This window comes from Dreissena polymorpha, chromosome 3 (assembly GCF_020536995.1).
Source record: "Dreissena polymorpha isolate Duluth1 chromosome 3, UMN_Dpol_1.0, whole genome shotgun sequence".
In the NCBI taxonomy this organism is placed as follows: domain Eukaryota; kingdom Metazoa; phylum Mollusca; class Bivalvia; order Myida; family Dreissenidae; genus Dreissena; species Dreissena polymorpha.
The window spans coordinates 66,351,290-66,367,806 of NC_068357.1; the positions used below are offsets into that span (position 1 = coordinate 66,351,290).

The 16,517-nt window shown below is 33.9% G+C and overlaps 1 protein-coding gene across 6 annotated transcripts in view; it reads right to left on the minus strand.

Annotated features, from left to right (window-relative positions):
- Window positions 1-16,249, minus strand: part of LOC127874551 (transmembrane protein 144-like) — a 29,889-nt gene extending 13,640 nt beyond the window's left edge. The window contains exons 1-10 of one of the 6 annotated variants that reach the window (XM_052418928.1): window positions 16,169-16,249; window positions 15,781-16,028; window positions 12,682-12,804; window positions 12,373-12,472; window positions 7,665-7,745; window positions 6,093-6,192; window positions 5,399-5,461; window positions 2,699-2,784; window positions 1,575-1,690; window positions 988-1,259 (exon numbers count right to left, since the gene is read on the minus strand). In XM_052418928.1, coding sequence (XP_052274888.1) covers window positions 988-1,259; window positions 1,575-1,690; window positions 2,699-2,784; window positions 5,399-5,461; window positions 6,093-6,192; window positions 7,665-7,745; window positions 12,373-12,472; window positions 12,682-12,804; window positions 15,781-15,982 — 1,143 coding nt within the window. In that variant the 5' untranslated portion in view covers window positions 15,983-16,028; window positions 16,169-16,249. Of the gene's footprint in view, window positions 1-987; window positions 1,260-1,574; window positions 1,691-2,698; window positions 2,788-5,371; window positions 5,462-6,092; window positions 6,193-7,664; window positions 7,746-12,372; window positions 12,473-12,681; window positions 12,805-15,780; window positions 16,029-16,168 lie in introns of all 6 variants that reach the window. The other 5 variants (XM_052418927.1, XM_052418925.1, XM_052418924.1 and 2 more) reach the window with 5 other exon arrangements.
- Window positions 16,250-16,517: the final 268 nt, after the last annotated feature.

Here is a 16,517-nt window from a genome sequence, read left to right on the forward strand (position 1 = left end):
AAAAAACTTTAAAGAAATTTGCAGAGAATCCATCGGAGCCTGGACTTTTGTCATTTTTCATGTGTTTAAGCGTAACTGCCACCTCTTGTAAGGTAAGAATACCCTCTAACATGTCCGCCTCTAAATTTGTTAATTTGGGCAATTCATCATTTTTAAATTCATTTTTGAGATCAGGGTTGGTTGTGGGTTGTTCTGAATATAAAGTTTTGTAAAAGCAGTTCGCTTCCTTAAGAATGTTTCAGGTTCTTTATATAAATGTTCCATCTTCTCTCTGAATACAGGATATATTTTTGGAAAGGAAATTACGTTTTTCCAAGTTACAAAACATTTTAGTAGGTTTTTCTCCATTATCTATCCAGTCTGAACAGGAACGTATAAAGCAACCCTTCATAGTTTCTTGTCTAATAGTTTCTAGTTCATTTTTTAGTGTTATTAATAATTCCTTATTTTCTTCAGTCAGTGATTGCTCTAATATTTCAATTTTTGATATTAATATACTTTCATGTGTTCTTCTTAATTTTGCTCTGTGACTTGAATAAGAGATGGTCTTTCCTCTAATCTCCATTAAAAGTGTTTCTAAGAAAAGTTGATCATTTATGACAAACTGTATTTGGCTGTCTTCAATCTCGTTTAATGTGTCTAAATTATATATAGGAATGCAATATTGCCGTTTAATATCGTCTATCTTCTTAAAATCTGGTGCTGATCAGATGAAAACTGTATGAGTGAGAGACTTGAATCCAAAAAGTGCAGACACACTCCTGGTAATAGAAATATTCTGGGGCATTAAATATAATTTTTTCTTAGATAATAAAACAAGGTTTGTCAAATACAATCCTTGAATGACTCTCTTTTGGTATGTTTTGATTTTAATGTAAAAAAACAAACAAGAAAAAAGTAGTTATTTTTAATTTATGGTAGTAATGTAAGCTACAAGCAAATAAGACATCATCTAGACCAAACTGTGAATTTTAGTGACCAAAGTACCGTAATCTCCTTGAAGACAAAAACACCGAGAATGGAGGCTATTACACCAGGACCCGTGCTGATAATTGGAAAGGCAACCGCCTCCGATAGGACCTTGTTGGCCACAAACCAACCGGAACATGCAATGGACCACATCAGGCCTGATACGAATCCAGGAAGAATCGCTCTGGGATACACCTTTGGTTGGTTCTTTTGTATGGCAGCATATATGAGGAAGTATACGGTACTTGTTGCAAGGATACCAGTGAAAGTTGAGAACACATAATCAAGAGCTGTAAATCAACATTAAGCAATATTTAAAAAAAAATGTTTCTACAGATTATTTTTTTTAGCATAAATAGTGAAATAAATTGACCTATATCAACAGTACATCTTTTTAAATGGGCATAAGTTTATATCTTTTTTTAAATTCACATTTTTTTTAAAGTTAATATATTTTTTTTTGATAGTCAAGCTTGGTGCAAGTTTAATCAGAAGAATAATACAGTGTAGTAGACAGATTCGCCAGCATTTTGTCAGGACTTTGTCTAGTCTATATATAGATGCATGCAATAGTTTCTAGAGAAGCGAAAAGAAAGTGGTGTTACCTTCTTGACTAACTTTTTCTGTTCCATTATTAACCATGTAGTTATCCATTATGTAGATGGAGGGCGTGAACATCTGGCCATAGAACACCCCTGACACCAAGGAAAGGGAAATGCCACTGCGAAACAGAAAGAAGTGATTTCACATTATTTGAGTCGTGTTCTGAGAAAACTTGGCATAATGCATGTGCGTAAAGTGTTGTCCCAGATTAGCCTGTGCAGTCCGCATAGGCTAATCAGGGACGACACTTTCCGTTCAAATTGGATTTTTGCTAAGATGAGACTTCATTTTAACGAAAAATGTCATAAAAGCGTAAAGTGTCATCCCTGATTAGCCTGTGCGGATCGCACAGGCTAATCTGGGACGACACTTTACGCACATGCATTATGCCCAGTTTTCTCAGAACGCGACTCATTTAATTGTAAATCTTGAAAAGACATTATCATGGTTTTATTTCATCAAAGTCATTTATATAATAATAGACGGAATAATTGCTGGTAATAGACATATGGACGGGAAGGTGTGGGGTCACGCATAGCTCCAAAATAAACATTAGGCGGAAACAATCCATATGCAAAAATGCCTAAATCAAGAAAATTATAAGAGAATGATGGCTTTTGCATGAAAAACTGTGTAAAACTAGATATGCTTCAAGTTTGTTTTCCACAAAAGCATAAACTTTCACAATATTTAATGACTATGCAAAAACTAAAGGCAACTAACATGATTATTGCATGCCACGCTTTTTATTGATATGATGATCATTTGTGCGTTTTTATTAAAAAATACCATCATGCACAAAAAAGTTATGGACATGACATGAATATATACTTACACTGTATACAAATATATTCTATTTTGTAATGACTCTTAATGTTACCCTTGAAATAGTTTAACTTTTACAGTGTCAAATTAAGATAGATACTGATAAGAAAATTGAAGCATAACCTCATATTAGTTGACTGTATTTTCAAATATTGCAATACACATAATGTGTTGGCATGAAGTTTAACAAGTTTAGGTTTTTGTAAAAAGCAAGTAAAACGAGTTGTTTAGCCTATTTTGTCATCTTTAAAGTAGTCTACTAAGGTGACACCAGCAAAAAGCATTGAGAGACCTGACTTACAAAATTCTTTTTGCACCTGGGCTCATCCTGTCAATGTAAGAACCGCTTTGAACTTCCCCACTGTCTGCTATGGAGCCATCCTTATTCTGCTAAACAAAACAAAAACATGATATTGTACCACCTTAACTAGACCAGGAGAGGTTGATTTTACACAAGTTTTCCACTCTACCCTTGACTACTAAACTTAAATTGCATCATATACCAGCTCAGACACCTTCCCATATCTAATTACAGCTTCCGTAGGCGCATGCGTTTCACAGGTTCAACAACACCATAGATATATTTTTCTACAAGCTTTCAATTATACTATATTTCAGTATGTTAACTTGTGTACATCATATTCACAGTGCTAGCTTGTATACAATTTAAAATGACACTTCATAGATACATGTAAGCAATGATATCTCAAAGATACATATTATTGTACTAAAGTACTTTGTTTTAACCTGTCTATTTTAGCTTAATTGCATTGAAAACTAAGGCTTATTGGAAGGCTTGTTCAGTTTCCTGGAGTGAACTACTTTTCCGTGTCTATAACTATAAGGGACATCTTAAAAACACTCAGACAATAGGAATCAAATCTGTGACCTCCCGGTCGATAAGCGGACATCATATCCATTACGCCACAGCAACCTGAAAGATGTGTTTATCAATGCTTTCATAAAAGTGTGAGAATGTCTGTTGCAGTGTTTCTTAAGCTACCGGTAGTAAAGATAGATCAAATTAATTTGACCTTAAAGAATGACCTTGACCTTTCACCACTCAAAATGTGCAGCTCCATGAGATACACATGCATGCCAAATATCAAGTTGCTATCTTCAATAGTGAAAAAGTAATGGCCAATGTTAAAGTTTTTTTCGGACGGACAGACAGACTGACTGACATACTGACGGACAGTTTAACTGCTATATGCCACCCTACCGGGAGCATAACAATTATTTTTTGGGGTGGGGGGGGGGGGGGGGGGGGGGTATAGTGTGAGGGTGTGATGGTCATTTATTAGATGATCTTAAAAAAAAAACTATTGGGGTGGGGGGGATTGAGGGGGGGATTCGGTGGGGGGGGGGGATGGTTTGGGTGGAGTCTTTTGTGGTATGTCAGGTAAGAGTTGTTTTGTCAAAGTATCAATCAAATCTAATCATAAATAAAGAAGTTATGGCAATTTTAGCAAAATTTAATAATTTGACCTTGAGAGTTAAGGTCATTCAAAGGTCAAGGTAAAATTCAACTTGCCAGGTACAGTACCCTCATGATAGCATGAAATATTTTAAGTTTGAAAGCAATAGCCTTGATACTTTAGAAGTAAAGTGGATCTTAACACAAAATGTAACCATATATTCAAAGTTACTCAGTCAAAAAAGGGCCATAATTCCGTAAAAATGACAACCAGAGTTATGCAACTTGTCCTTTACTGTCCCCTTATGATAGTTTGCGAGTTTTCCATGTATGAAAGCACTATCTATGATACTTTAGGGGTAAAGTGGACCAAAACACAAAACTTAACCAAATTTTCCAGTATAAAGGGCCCATAATTCCGTCAAAATGCCAGTCGGAGTTACATAACTTTGCCTGCACAGTCTCCTTACGATAGTTAGTAAGTGTTGCAAGTATAAAAGCAATAGCTTTGATTCTTTAGGAAAAAAATGGACCTAAACACAAAACTTAACCAAATTTTCAATTTTCTAAGTATAAAAAGGGCACATAATTCTGTCAAAATGCCAGTCAGAGTTACATAACTTTGCCTGCACAGTCCCCTTATAATAGTTAGTAAGTGTTGCAAGTATGAAAGCAATAGCTTTGATACTTAAGGAATAAAATGGACCTAAACACAAAACTTTACCAAAATTTTCAATTTTTTATGTATAAAAAGGGAACATAATTCTGTCAAAATGCAAGCCAGAGCTATCTTACTTTGCCTGCCCAGTCTCCTCATGATAGTAAGTAAGTGTACGCAGTTTGAATGCAATAGCATTGATACTTTATGAGAAAAGTGGACCTAAATGCAAAACTTAACCGGACGCCAACGCAGACGCCGACGCCAAGGTGATGACAATAGCTCATAATTTAAAAAAAAAAAAAAGATGAGCTAAAAATAATTCAATACAATTTTCAACAGATTTCATCAAATACTGGCACTGTAAGAGTAGTATTTTGATGTGAAGAGAATAACAGTTTACTGCCTGAAGCAACAATTACCAGAAAAGTCTATCTATTTTAAACATACCTTGTCATAAAAATTTCTTCAAACTAATTAATTTTCCTTCTACCTCTGACATGCAAACAGTAACGACATGTTCATTTTGAAATCGTTAATAAGTTGAGCAAGTGCTGGAGGGTAGAAATTACAAGCTGTTATATATGAGTCGTGTTCTGAGAAAACTGGGCATAATGCATGTGAGTAAACTGAGCGTCCCAGATTAGCCTGTGCAGTCAGCACAGGTAAATGTGAGACGACACTTTCCGCCTAAATTGGATTTTTTGCTAAGAAAAAACTTCATTTTTACGAAAAATGTCATAACAGCGGAAAGTGCGGACTGCACAGGCTAATCTGGGACGACACTTTACGCACAAGCATTATGCCCAGTTTTCTCAGAACGCGACTCATATGTGCTACGTATCGGCAAAAGGATCTGATGGGATGCAGAAAGGCAAAATAGGAACAAAGGAATTTACTCTTTTTGCTTTTGGAAAGACTATTACGTCATGATCTTCCGATTGTTTCGGCATGTGTACAGACCCATTCAATGTACCTGGGGGAATTCTCTGTGAACAATCAAAGTGTTGATCACTTTATGGATAATTACATTTTCAATGTTATAAACTCTTTCAGTCATGCATGATTTAGAAATGCTGCATAATTACATGCTTAAATAAACGATGGAAACCAAAGAAATTTATTAATCAGGTTCACTGATTGTTTGTGAATTTGATTATCAAAGGAATGTTGTTCATGTAGACAGTTAAAAAATATCCCAAATATATGCCGGGTAAGTAATCTCTCAAAACCTTGTATACTTCAAATTCATTTGATCCTTGAAGTAGTTTTTCATTTTATAATTTGTATAAGTTAAATAATGCTAAAGATTAATACCTAGTGCTAACATATCTTTCATTTTGGTCTTTTGCCAATGCAAACACTTCAAAATATGCCATGTGCTGTTTGTGTTAAAAAGGTTAACAGTAAATACATGTGCTAAACTCAAGTTAAATGATTGGATAAAATGCTACATGTAGATAATTGCATTATTATGATTGCTATTAATGGACAAAAGTGTTTACTGGCTCCAAAATAAAAGCAAGTCTGAGACTGATGGTTTCAACATCTTATCAAGCAGACATGGTGACTTGATTTTAATAAGAATGTACCAGCCCAGTGATCAGACAACAGTTCTACCTGAATGAGTGGACTGGTTTCATTAACATCGCTAAGGGTAACAGTCTGGTCCAGCCCCTCTGTGCTGATGGTATTCTTCACCATGGAAAACAGAACCGCACTGAAACAACACCTTGACTTTCACCCATCTGACCCCAAATGCAATCGCCCCTAAGACTCAAACTCGTAACAATTTTATTTAAGTAAATACAGGCCGCTGTAAAAAAATACACAATATACACAAACTATGTACAATAATGGCTTTTAACTACTTTTATCCTTATTCAAAATACATTTTGGTAGATATAATACATGTACATACAAATTGATGTTGTTTCACAAGTAGATATGCATATAAATACAAAGTAATGAATAGATGTTGTTTAACAGATGGTATACAAAACTTGCGACTGTATGTGTAATTTATCAATGTTTTAATTGATTTATTTAATGAATACAAATCAGATACTTAACATCCACCATGGTACGGATCAAAAAGATATTGGGTACATATTTCTCTGTATTTTAAACAACGAGGTCTGCATGAACACTACTTTAAGACACAATTACAGAAAAATACCTCCATCAAACTAAATTTATTAAAACGAATAAGCGTTTTCATGTAAATCATTATGTCTGGCCCCCAATGCAGTCCCACACTAGACCAGCATGTAGGCTATCTACACATTAAATTTAATCCAAATATCAAAATATTTCCATCCTACCTGAACATATTCAAAATAATCTCTTAATCTATTTCTAGCAACAGTGACCCTGACCCAACAGGCCCCAAAATGAAGGCTTGTTTTATCCAAAGTTTCTTCAAGGGTGGTCCATGCAATAGTTATTGATTAGCTAGCACACTTTTTAACATTAATTGCATGAGAACAACAGGGGCATTTTAAATTGCAGTTCAGACTTGTTGCATGCAAATGTTTATGTGCATTTTCTAGGTACAAACATGGGCATAATTGTGCTAAATTGCTTATCAGAGTCACAAGTCTTAATCAGTCATCTCACAAGAGGTCCAAAGACACATGATTGTGAAGTTTCAGCTGAATTTCTTAAGTGCTTTAAGAGTAATGTACTTGTTGCAATTGATAAGTTATGTGAACTACATAATTATATCAATGAAATATTTGATATTCAGCATGAAAAACAGAAAACAAATACCCACAATCAACTGTTTTATCAATTATTTAAAACTGAAGATTCAAATTGAAAAAGAAATAGCCCTAAACAAAGATACACTTCATATATTTGAACAAAAATGGAAACACATTAAACTTTCATAAACAAGTCCAGTATGTTTTCTACCCACTTTATGCAACCCATCCTTATTCATAACTATTCTATTGTTTTTCTTTTTTTTTTAACACCTATCACAAACAACCAAAGAAATAAATTCACATTAAACTTTTTTTTAACCAAAAGAAATCCACAAGGTCAAAAAATATATATTAGCATATCTTGTATAACATGTTTTGAACATTATTGCTGCTACATGGTATCACTTTGTTTTATGACCATATACATGTATACATTGTATGTGTTATATTGAATAAAAAAAAAGATAAGTTAATATAGTTATACCTTAAGACAGCCAGGATGACTCCAATATCATTCAACACAGGGTTTGTGGGAGGATCAGCCGTTGTTCCAAACAACCCAAACCTGAAATATAGAAAAATATATTGCATTCTTCTAGGAGGAGACTGTTTCAGTACGAGTACAGACCTTCACATTGACCATTACCTCTAGGTTTTTTCCCCATTTATTTTAGGGAACCTTGACCCATTCAGTTGTAAAACAAAAAGCAGGTTTTCTCCTTTTATTACAAATATATTTATTCCAAAATTGTGAAACAGTATATTACATATATAAATTGTAAAAAATGTATATAGGATGTACGATGAACATGGGATAAGACAAAACAGGTAACAACAATACATGTAGTTATCCATTTTTTAACAAATTAATTTTAATATTTCCTTGCCATTGTTTTTAATACTGAAAAGAGCCTTTGTGTAAACTGCCTTTTGTGAAGGGGTCATGTTCAGCTTAAGGGACCTGTGTTTGATCACTGGCTAGGAACTTGAAGAAAGCAAATAAACTCAAAAACATTTTGTTTAACTAAACAATCAAAATCGTATTAAAATGACAAAATAGACATAAACCAGAAAATTCACTTATGTATGTAAAGTTATTTTGAGTGACAGCACATTTGAACAATTATGTGGATCTTTTTTTAATTATTTAAGTCTATCACAATGTGACACCTAGTTTCGTACATCAAATAAGACCAAAAATTGACATTTGAAGGAATAAGAGTTTTGTGTGTTGACTTCGGGGTTATCTTAAGGTAAAAATAGTTAGATGCATCTTAAATCCATGTGAAATAATTTTAGCTATCCTACTTTTATATTTGACTATAATTAGAGAATGAAGAAGTAAATGCATACTACATATGTACCAATAGAATTAATCTATTTGGTTTATATACATGATGTAGTTTACCATACTTAATAGGCATTTCTTTTACCTAAAAAAGTTGCATTGCTTATTCTTGGAAAATTTTTATTTACTGTCATGTGTTTTGGGAAATTTGACATGTAGATTTTTTTGTTAATTTAAAGCGGGTATATACGATTTTGTCAAATATTTATGAATTTATATAAAATGTGTAAAAAACTTATTATATATATATTTCAATATAAATTAAAATAAAAGAAGAGAAGAACATGTGTTGAAAAATGCGAAATAAGCCAGATATTTAATTCTGAAATTGAAAACGGCTGTACAGCCGAATTCGCCAGCATGTATACCATACATGCACGATGTGAATCTAAACTTAGTTTAACGGTTTATTTGAATTCCTGCAACGATATCTATTCATACGACACACGAACACTAACTCCGATCCTAATACAAAGACGAATGCTTCGGTTATTGTAGGAAAATATGTACGTCACAATCGGCTCGGGGCGCTAATTTGTCTTTGCTGCATTTTATGAAATTCAGCTTTAATGTATAATTTTTCTTGCCTATTTTGTGTTATTGTAACATATTTTATCAATATATTACAATTAAACACATATAAAAAATTATAAGTATATACCCGCTTTAATTAGGCCTAATAATCATGAAATATGCTAAGAACATGTTTTACTGGCATGCAAGATGCTTATCAGGTTTCGATAGAAATAAAAGGAATGGTAGAGAAATATAGGGGCAAAATATAGTTTTGACTACTTTTTCTTGACAGTTAACTTAAGTCTTCATTTGCATTGGGACTTCTTTCTTTCCGACATCTTACCTCTCTAGCTGGATTGATAGCAACATCTGCACCTAGTTATATATCAGATATCACCTGATGATAAAAGTTTAAAGCTGAACCTTATACCCACATGATGCATGTGGATTAGTTTCTTGAGAAAGAGAGTTCCTAATGAAACTTATTTTGTTCATGTAATAATAACAGCTAGATATGCATTATTTTGAAAAAACATTAGAAATACTGATATTTTGGTAATATATGCTGAAAAGATTTTTAAGTCCTTATGTTTCATAAAAAGTATTAAAAAAGAAATCCAAAAATATACTAGCAGGATATTAAACGTCATATAGGTTTGGGCAATCTATAAATATTACAGTACAAGAACTATTATATGAAAAATATTGGATGCTGTATAATAAAACTCACAGAGCTTTAATGCACATAAAACTAGGACAAGTATGCCCTCATATTCAGCTTAAGTCTGAGACTCCACTTACGTTGGAAAAAAACTGAATCAAAACGTTCAAGTGTGCAAATTTACATTCTGGCGGATAGGGTTGCAAAAGTTCATCAATATAGCACCAAGGCTTTTTCAATTGCATGAGGCACAATAAAATGGGACAGACAGCCTGATGGGACAGTGGGACAGAGAGGCAGACTAAAGGACAATCGTTAAAGGGGCCTTTTCAGTTTTGGTAAATTGACAAAATAAAACAAGAGGGCCTTAAAGGCCCAAAGTTGCTCACCTGAGATAACAAGATATTATTGGGACAAATCTTCTGACCAAGTTTCACAAAGATCGGAAAATAAATGTGGCCTCTAGAGTGTTAACATGGTTTTACTATAGCCATATAAGGAAAAATGCCCCGCCCCCTGGCAGCCATGTTTTTCAACCAACCGGCATCATTTTTGGACTCTTCCAAGATATTATCGTGATGAATCTTTTGACCAAGTTTCATGAAGATCGGACAGTAAATGTGGCCTCTAGAGTGTTAACAAGATTTTACTATAGCCATATTAGGAAAAATGTCCCGCCCCTTGGAAGCCATTTTTTTTAAGCAAACATAATTATTTTCAAACCCATTCAAGATATCATTGAGACCAATCTTCTGACCAAATTTCATGAAGATTGGACAATAAATGTGGCCTCTAGAGTGTTAACAAGGTTTTACTATAGCCATATATAGCCATATAAGGAAAAATGCCCCGCCCCCGTGGTGGCCATGTTTTAGAGCAACCAAAACCTTTTTCGAACCCATCCAAGATATCATTGAGACAAATCTTCTGACCAAGTTTCATGATGATCCAAAAATAAATGTGACCTCTAGAGTGTTAACAAGGTTTTACTATAGCAATATAAGGAAAATAGCCCCGCCCCCTTGTGGCCATGTTTTTCAACCAACCGGCATCATTTTTGAACTCGTCCAAGATATTATTGAGATGAATCTTCTGACCGAGTTTCATGAAGATTGGACTATAAATGTGGCCTCTAGAGTGTTAACAAGATTTTACTATAGCCTTATATAGCCATATAAGGAAAAATGCCCCGCCCCTTGGCGGCCATGTTTTTCAAGCAAACGTAACCATTTTCGAACTCATCCAAGATATCATTAAGACAAATCTTCTGACCATATTTCATCAAGATTGGACAATAAATGTGGCCTCTAGAGTGTTAACAAGGTTTTACTATAGCCATATAAGGAAAAATGCCCCGTCCCCTGGCGGCCATGTTTTTCAACCAACCAGCATCATTTTCGAACTTGTCCAAGATATTATTGGGATGAATCTTCTGACCAAATTTTATGAAGATTGGACAATAAATGTGGCCTCTAGAGTGTTAACAAGATTTTACTATAGCCATATTAGGAAAAATGCCCCGCCCCTTGGCAGCCATGTTTTTCAAGCAAACGTAACCATTTTCGAACTAATCCAAGATATCATTAAAACCAATCTTTTGACCAAATTTCATGAAGATTGGACAATAAATGTGGCCTCTAGAGAGTTAACAAGGCTAATGTTGACGCTGCACAACTCACAGCGGACGACGGACAAAAAGCGATCACAAAAGCTCACCATGAGCACGTTGTGCTCAGGTGAGCTAAAAAAAATCAGATTAGAAAATGTTCGTTGAAGTTATGATATTTGTGGGACACAGTAATACTGAACATTTACCATGCTCTAAAATATCCATTACATGCATCTTTTGACAAAATAAAAGCCTGAAAATTATAAAGCATTACAACCCAAAACGATTGATTAATTTGGAGAGTTCTGGTGTTGTCGTTATATTTTGTTATACAACGAGGATTGCTTACATAAAGTATACAATTCATGACTTATTGTATGAGCACGCATAGCCGAGTGGTCTAAACAATAGACTTTTACTCCAGGGGTCAGTGGTTCGAGCCCAGTTGAGGGTTACTTTTTTTCTTTATTTAATTTAATTCTTGTTTTTTTACTGGAACTTCTTAGATCCAATGTTTACATTTATCAATATAAAGCATTTAACAACAAACTTAATACATGCCAAAATCTGTGAAAAGGCCCCTTTAATCTATATGCTATGAGCCCTCCCTCATAAAGTGGGGACAAACACAGTTTTGATGAAAATATTCACATTAGTAAATTATCAAATAATACATGCTATGACAAAACAACTAATATGAGTTTGATGCAAACAAATACAGCAAGATCATTTTCTACAAACACATTCTTGATTTTTCTGTTCATTGACGAATTAAGCTTGTGTAAATCTCCACATTTTACAAAGCTATAGAACATCTTTAGAAGTCCAGGAAAATATAGGGGGCGTTTTGCGTAGCCAGATATAGAATTTGTTTCTAACATTATACTTTATAATATATAGGAATAGATGAACTTACAAGCAGCTAATGGTATCAAGATAACACAGTCTTTAAATTATTCCAGAATGATGCAAAATTCAAAAAAATTTATAAATGATGATTCCAAAATTTGGGCCAAAGTAAATTGAGGGAGTCCCTTGGAGCTCCCAATCCTTTGTACCTGCCCGTCGCCCATCCACTGAGAAGATTGGTCATCCCCCAAATGCACATACCCAGACCTAGGCCGATAGTCTTGATGATGGGGACAACACACATGTTGCCTGAAATGTCAGAATACACAGACTAAGTGGAAATTAACTTCTTCTGTCTTACTGTTCTTCACATTGACTGGCAAAAACTATTGAATGTAAATACACTTACAAACAGATAAACTATGTTAAAAATTCAAGGCCCTTTATTACATACAAATATTTGTTTAAAAGTGTTCACATTATAAATAAATTTGTGTAATACATGGTAAATTCCATACCAGTTTCCCAGAAAAATCCACCAAGCATGGCTAATGGGTAGAATTGAGGATTTTTTCGGATCTGTTGAACTACTAATCCACCGCTCCATATGGCAATACACATTATCCACTGGAAAAACACTCCTGTAAGTCCAAGTAAAATTAAACATAATTATGAACAGAGAATAGCTGGTGCAAACACTGTTCAGTTTTGAATAAATGAAAGATTGTCAGATTTTTTTTGTTTAGAGGTCACAGTGACCTTGACCTTTGACCTAGTGACCCAAAAATGGGTGTGGCATGTAGAACTCATCAAGGTGCAGCTACATTATGAAGTTTCAAAGTTGTAAGCGGAAGCACTTTGATTTTAGAGCCAATGTTAAGGTTTTAGCACGACACCAAGCGGACGACACGACAAGCTGGCTATGACAACACCTCGGGTTTTCTCCGAAAACAGCCAGGCTAAAAATCTCCAAAACATCTAAAAAGTTCAATAAAAATTCTTGTTATATTTGTTACAGGATATTTTCACAATGTCAATTCTTGATTGTTAAGTTAAATCTATTAACTAAAGAAGAGTTCCAAACTGTTCAAATAATATGCCTTTTTGAATGTCTGGGTTTACATTAAGCAAGTTACATGTACCTGATACAGGTAGTTGAATATAACATCAGTTTGCTTTGGACATGTGTTTGCATTCATGCCCACATAGGACAGGCTGTGCAGTTTATGTACACATAAAACAGTTATAAAACTGAGGAAGCAAACTGATGTTTTGATAACATGCATTTGAGGATGCGATTCGTCTTCTTTTAAACTTTTAAAGTACAAACAACCCAAATAAAAAAATGGTATATTAAAAAATGGTATAATTTATACGCCATTTAAATACCATAAATATGATTTCAACTTCATTCCATCATAACTTTAGTAGAAACACATATTTTAGATATTAATAAGGCCAAACAAAAAAAATAGTCTTGGTTCGGGGGCCAGAAAAATGTAGGAGGGTAGGTAGGTTTTTTATTTTATTTTTTATTTTTATTTTTTTTAACAGCTGACTGATTTCAGGGTGAAAAAGGGTCAGTTAATGCACCCATGATTGTTTAAACACTGACCAAATGATTAACATTGCACATATGTGTTTAGTCGTTGTATATTATTAATCATTTCATCATTTCTAGCCCTTTATGCACCTTTTGCCTTTTAATCACCCTCTGTACTAATGCTTACCTGCGTACAGAATTCACAAAAGAGAACACGTCTTGTATTCATTTTTCATCCATAAATACAATGTCTTTTTATACTCATAAAGGTATTACATTTATCACATATTCAAATGATTGTTTTGTAGTACATATTTGCCTTTTGAAAATTCTGTCAGTAACATGTGTACATTGTGACATGGCAAGTGGATTCACAGAGACCCATGTAAGGCATTAGCTAGGTCTTGGTGTACTTCATAACAGTGCACTCAGGTCCTGAGTAAGTATAAAAACCGCGAAAATGATTGCAAAGTAAACAGTGTTAATGTAGTAGTGTAAGGCCGAATTTAGACGTCACTGGTGAACTGCAGAAAAGTCAATGGACAAAAGAGAGATATGTGCATTGTGCTAAAAATAGATTTTTATTTTCTGTAGTTGAGATGCACTAAATTTTGACATATTTGGAAGTAAGTTGATGTATTTATTCCAAATAGACATCAGATATTTTATAATTGATGATTTCCTCTCTAACATTTTCCTGTTTTAATAAGCAGTGTTTGGAACAGAATCTACCAAAATGCACACGTCCTGGTAATGTAAACACTGACGGACAATTTTAGTTGTGAATAATTCAGTACTTTAATTCAGGTGTTAACCATGTTAACATCGACTTTTATAAAATATTTTTGTATGAATCTATTACTTGGGAACCCAATTGTGTTGAGATGAAATTTCTTTTTTGTGGTCACAATTTGCGATGTTAATCGCCAACATTAGAGACGTGGATGCTGCAATGTTTATAAAGCGTAAACCAATGGATCTGTCCTTATGGGGTACAATGCCCTATAGGTAAAACTCTGCCGTAACGGCGAAAAACATCGCCATCACATTTTTTCCGCGGACCAAAAAAATCGTTAAGGTCAGCGGCAAAAAATAGGGTCATTCGGGTTCCCTGAACCAAGACTTTTTTTGGCTTACATGGTGTTATATCATTCAAGGATCTATTAACTTTTAATTACAAGCATTTCGTATCGCGTTAACTTTTATGTTACCAGACCAGATCTTGCGTTGAAATTTTGGCTAGTGCTATAAAGAACATAGAATTTTTTATGTGTTAACTTAATATTGTACAAAAAATTGGTTGGTTTTGAGTGTTTAATATTTACCATGTCATGATGTGTATTAATAGTATAACCCCTCTTAATGAAAACATCTAAATATTTTAACTAATTTGAGTGAAAAGATTGAAAAACATACATGTTTAATATGTCAATCTATAGTTTAATGTGTATAAGTGGACATAAAAACAAAAACTGCATTAAAATAAATAATGACAAAATACTGGTGAGACTAAGCTCCATGTAGTTATCAGTATCATGTACCTCGTTTCTCATAATATTGGCCCTTCGGATTGGTTGCTAAGGCTTGTTACTATGCGCTTGTTCTTATTTTATAAATAGTTTCTTAATGGAAAAATAAAACTGCTTTTGATGTTGGTCTTCAATTATTTATTTTTTTGTTTTCACAAATAATTGGCTTATACAACATTTGATAAACCTACTAATAAACCAAAAACAAACTAACACAAGTATGTGTAATCATAATATTGGCCTGGAATAAACATGACCTACTTTCAAATGACAACCAGAAATAATGAGAAAGATCATTGTAATAGTCATTATTAAACAGCAAATAAATAAAAACTTCTAAAAATGGAAAAACATTTACTGCCCATCACCTCTTGAGGGTTTTTTTGTCTATGGCATGATACAATGAGTAGGGCGGATACTATGAGAATATGGGAAACCATACATTTTATTTTTCAAAGTGTTGGTTTAAGTAAACTTCCAGCTCCTCTATGCCTTTGGAAAAACATTATGAATTCAATGCAAATTATAGGATTAACAAGATTTACCATCTCCAGTATCAAACTTTTTCACCGGGGCGAAGTTGGTTCCAAACAAAAGAATCGCAACACCAGCCGCCAAAAACCCAAACCCATGGGATATGTCACTCTCTGTTTTATTGCAAGCTGAGCCATTGGTTGTAGAAGAAATCCAAGTTGTCATCTCCACATGACTGTCAATGGTTCCAGGTTCGACAAAGTAAGTTGCCATCCTATGTTTATTTAAGAGTTAGGTTCTTCACACAAACGAGTGTTATCTGTGGAGTATAATCACAATATGGAAGATTATTTCAAACAAAATCCACACAAAATAAATAAAAACAATCAAAACTAAATTTACTTAATTTCCAATTTACATACAGATCGGTTTATTTACTGATTTTGTCAGTTGTATTACCTGTTTGAAAGAAAATCCTTATGTTTACAGTCAGATGTAATCCGCCATTTTAAAAACGTATCACGTGAGAACGTTGGATTAGACAAAACGGTCCTAGTTAAGGACGGTCAGTCGTATGTTTAGTAATAGCAACGTTTGGGAATACATTATTTTCTTGTAAAGCCTTTATTGAACGATCAATCGTCCATTAAGTTACAGTGAACGCTCGCCAATTACATCATTTCGCAATAAGCCTTTATTGAAATATAAAAATCGCCGCGAACGTTTTAAAGAGTGAGCCTACACCCACAGAATAAAAATCGATTATGATTGATTAATCGTGGAATATCATATGATTTTGCAATTATAG